At 39.6% G+C, this 4129-nt stretch overlaps 1 protein-coding gene across 2 annotated transcripts in view; it reads right to left on the bottom strand.

Annotated features, from left to right (window-relative positions):
* The window catches only part of plcb1 (phospholipase C beta 1), a 105817-nt gene continuing 101688 nt past the window's right edge, over positions 1 to 4129 (bottom strand). For both annotated transcript variants that reach the window (XM_022770389.1, XM_022770390.1), the window contains 2 exons: positions 1975 to 2180; positions 1 to 1890 (listed from right to left, as the gene is read on the bottom strand). In XM_022770389.1, the coding sequence (XP_022626110.1) occupies positions 1857 to 1890; positions 1975 to 2180 (240 nt within the window). In that variant the 3' untranslated portion in view covers positions 1 to 1856. The remainder of the gene's footprint in view (positions 1891 to 1974; positions 2181 to 4129) is intronic.

Here is a 4129-nt window from a genome sequence, read left to right as displayed (position 1 = left end):
TTTATTTTAATTACAGGCAAATTCCCTTTACACTATATATTTTTTTTTAATCAACTTCATGTTTTATCCTTTATGTCATACATACATTTACATTTCCAGAGTGCATACACTTAATTTGATGAGAAGGAGGGGGACTGTTAAATAAAGTGGTTCAAGACATAAAAGAAGGATGTCTCGCATTTTTTATGAGACACATGTCAAATACTGCTCATCACAAGCATTACTCAGTAGTGGTACTGTACTAAAAAGTGCACACGGTCTATTCAATATCAGACAGCTTCATATAATATAATATAATGGCAATTTAAACAATGATGCATTTCACACATTCAACATCAAACAAGGCAAACCTATTCAAAGGCACAGGACTCTCACATCAATATCATCTTTTTAAAAAGTAGTTTGTACTTACATGTCAGGTAATCCTTCACTTTCAACATTTTTTTAAAGGAAAATCAGCTGATACATGATATGATATCAAATGACACACCCATGAGTTAAATGGCACAGGACAGTGTGGAAGTAAAAAAAAAAACACTTCCTTATGGTAACTGAATGGGCACAGTTGTTAAAGAGGAATTAGCTCAGTTATTCATGAGATCAAGTTAACGCTGGTGTTCTGCAGATATAAAATGAGCGTTTGGGGTCTGCTTCGAAATAACTGAACTATTTCCCCACTTCAAACTACAGCTAATAATTGTGGGTGAATACTGAAAATAATGCCAGTGGGTGACATATTTCCTGTTGTCCCGTAAATCTGCTCTGTGTACTGTGACACTGCACACACACATTCCCCTGTAGGTACACAGTGAACCAGTTAAGAGGAAGGCCACTTCTATAAAACTACAGCAGGATCCTCTTCCTCTGTTTGAATGCCCTGGTTTGACAGTTTAAGTTCAAGGGGACAAAGGTAAAGAATACAATGAGCCACTTGTTAACTGGAGCCAGCTAATGTTGGATCTAAGAGAAAGGTGTGTTGTTACTTATTTTAGTCCCGTTCAGCCAAAGTGACATATCAAGCCACACTGGGTCGACTGTTTTGCAGGTTTAGTTTAAATGTTCAGAGAAAATAGATTTACATTTAATTAACATCTCTGCTACAGAGCTACTGTAACATTTACAGTTGTTCAAATACATGCAGATACTGTACAGCACAATTTCCCTTCACTTCCTCTCTGGGTCTCCGGGCAGAACTGCCCACAAACAATGTAAAAACTAGCTATAAAAAAAAGAATAACAGAGCAGTGCATAATATTACCATGCCAAATATTATACAAACCAAATAATGGTTAAAAAATTATGGTTTTAAAACAAAATAGCAGCAACACATAGGCTTAGTTCTGTGAGAACAAAATCGAGAACCAGCAAGCCACCAGTGCCTCTGGGTTAAAGTATAAGAGTTACAGTTACGTAGTGAGCTTTCAGTGCAAACATGGAAGGGTGAATCTAAATCTTATAAAGATGGAAGATTTAAAGGCTGAATATGCAGTGGTTTCTTTACAGTACAAGTTGACTCCATTTAAAAGACAATGTCCACTGTAAGTGAATTCAAAACCTTGGCACCACACACCTCACTGACCACTACTACTGTCAATATCATGATAATAAAAATAATAAAAAGAAACTACTCTCTCTGTGCAATAGTTCAAGTAAATTATTTCCTGCAAATAGTTAGTGCTTTGTAACACATCCTGTGGCCGTACCGAAAGAGACGACAACATACAGGTAACATACAAATACACAAAAAGTACTATTTACATGAAATGGTTTTCTGGACAAGACTGCACTCTACGTAGAGAGGACCTCTACTCACCAATTCAGGCTCAGATTTGATCTAATCCTCCCATTGGTTAAAATTAGGACCAAAGTTGGGGCAGTCTCATCATAGATCTGTGGTCACAAACACATCCACCAATCAGTGTCCCAGTGTGAAGCAAAGCGGCGAGGTCAAATCTTTAAAGGGGTGTGTCGTACACTCGTTCCGACGAGCCCTCTTCCATGTCGTCCTCTGACTGCGACGCTTTGTGGTTGAGCTTCTCTGTTGTTGAGGAAGCAACAAGGTTTCCATGGACACCATCGTCGCTAGGCTTGACCTTGCTGCTGTCCTGGACAAATTCTTGGATCTCCACGGGTAGCCGGCGAAATTTGTCCTGGTACTCCTGGTCCAGATCGCTCTGTAGCTGCAGGGGAGAAACATACACAACATATTAGCTAAGAATTACTACATGAGGGGAATATAACACAAGATTAAAGATTAAACCTCTGATGTGGACTCTATATGTTTGATGACGTTTACAAAGAGTCTTGCAGAGTTTGTCGGGACAGAAAAGAGCTAAGTAAGTCAAGAGTAAGTCAAGTAGTCACACTAGCTTATAACCAAAAGATCAAATCCCTGTGGAAGCTGGGTACACTAAATTAGTAATTCTTTCCTCCTTTCATGAGCTACTGTCTGTGTTCCCTTGAAGCAAGAGACTTGACCACCTAACCCTTAAGTTGGGCAACCAACAGATGATCATGATTATACAGAGAAGTACCCAGGGTCTGAATGTGTAGCACTGTATATGAAGCACGATCACTTGACTTTCCCTGTGCACAGTGCATGAAGGTTATAAAAGTGGCCAATAGATTTGAAAGTTTAACAACTAATTTTACTTATTTGCATTACAGCCACAGGCAAAGCAGTGCTCAGAAGAGAATAAGGTGAACGATCATAAGCCTCATTGACAAGGTGTCTGACAGAACAGCCAGCCGTGGAAAATATTCAATAACAACGACGTGTCATGGAACTGTTGAGTCCAGGAACATCAGCAAAATTCAGGCTTTTCTTATTATTATTACATTATCCTTTAACGTACAATGTCCCTTTTTCTAACTGAAATATCTGGCTCTTAAGCAGCTAAATGCTCCACTATGTTCACTCTGTCTCTTGTCGAAACTGGGCGAGCAAGTACAGTGCGAACGACAGGCGAGTGTTGCAGGTTAACCAAAACAGTTAAGTTTTGTAAGAACAAAGAAAAACACACATGAGCTGAAGGGAACTGCTCACTTGTCATAGTAATTCTCTGTGTTTGTCACAATGAGTAACAACTTTCACAATAAACACCTCACCCTAGAAATACTGAGATTTCAACCTTTACAGCATCATTAACAATCACTGCACACACTCTACTTCATGTGAAAGAGTTTTTCCCATGACTGTTATCTAAACATTATTCTCAGGCTTATTCCATAACATACAATAGAGACTGAAAATAGATTGGAGACAGAGCGATAGATAGGAGATGGCCTTGAACCCTGACATTCAGCACTGAATAGATACCTTGGTCAGCTGAGGCAGACCACGATCCCCTTTGCAACCATGTAATACACCCTCCCTCCCCTCACTGAGAAAAAGAAAGGAGAAGCTGTTTTCTCCCAGGCATAGACGCCCCCAATGATTACAGATGACAAGATTGTATTCATTTCATTGTGAGCCAATAATTGCTGTAATGCTGATTTCTCTGTTTAACTACCCGGCTGGCTCCCACGGGAGAGCAGTAATTAAAAGAAAAGCCGCTAAGATGAATGGTGTCAGAGTCTCACAGCTCAATACAGTCACATCAGCATTAGGAGAGATCGAAAATACCTGTGAGTTCAGAGAGGATTTATCTGGGGTCTATATTTTGTCTGCGAAGCCTCTGTTAATCGAATAAGGGGCCCACTTCAAACTCACATTTAACTTCTGACTCAAAAGTGAACACAAACAATCTTAATAGAAAATGCATGATGGACTGACAGAAACCAGGGTTGGCAATATTGATGCTATAAATCAAAAAAGTTTGAGACTCATACGTGCTCTAGCAGAGAGTTCAGACAGAAAAAGCTTCTAAATACAAAATGGAAATTCTCCTAGATGATTTCACCTAAACCAAGCCACTGGTCAATACAGCAGGCATGAAGTTCATGAAGCGCTGAACTGTTCAAGAAGTGGTCACAAGAATATTCAAGAATGAGAGAGGAGAAGACGAGAGGAGAGGAGAGGAGAGGAGAAACAAGTAGAGGGAATGAAGGTCAAGGACTGCCATGCCGCTCTCTTGACTTTCCAATTTTCTGCCCTCTCCACTTTAGTTTATGAGATGGCACATCAATT

Source organism: Seriola dumerili, unplaced genomic scaffold (assembly GCF_002260705.1).
Source record: "Seriola dumerili isolate Sdu_G_001 unplaced genomic scaffold, Sdu_1.0 BDQW01000025.1, whole genome shotgun sequence".
NCBI lineage: Eukaryota > Metazoa > Chordata > Actinopteri > Carangiformes > Carangidae > Seriola > Seriola dumerili.
The sequence above is the reverse complement of the archived record's forward strand: the minus strand, read 5'-3'. Positions and strand labels throughout refer to the sequence as shown.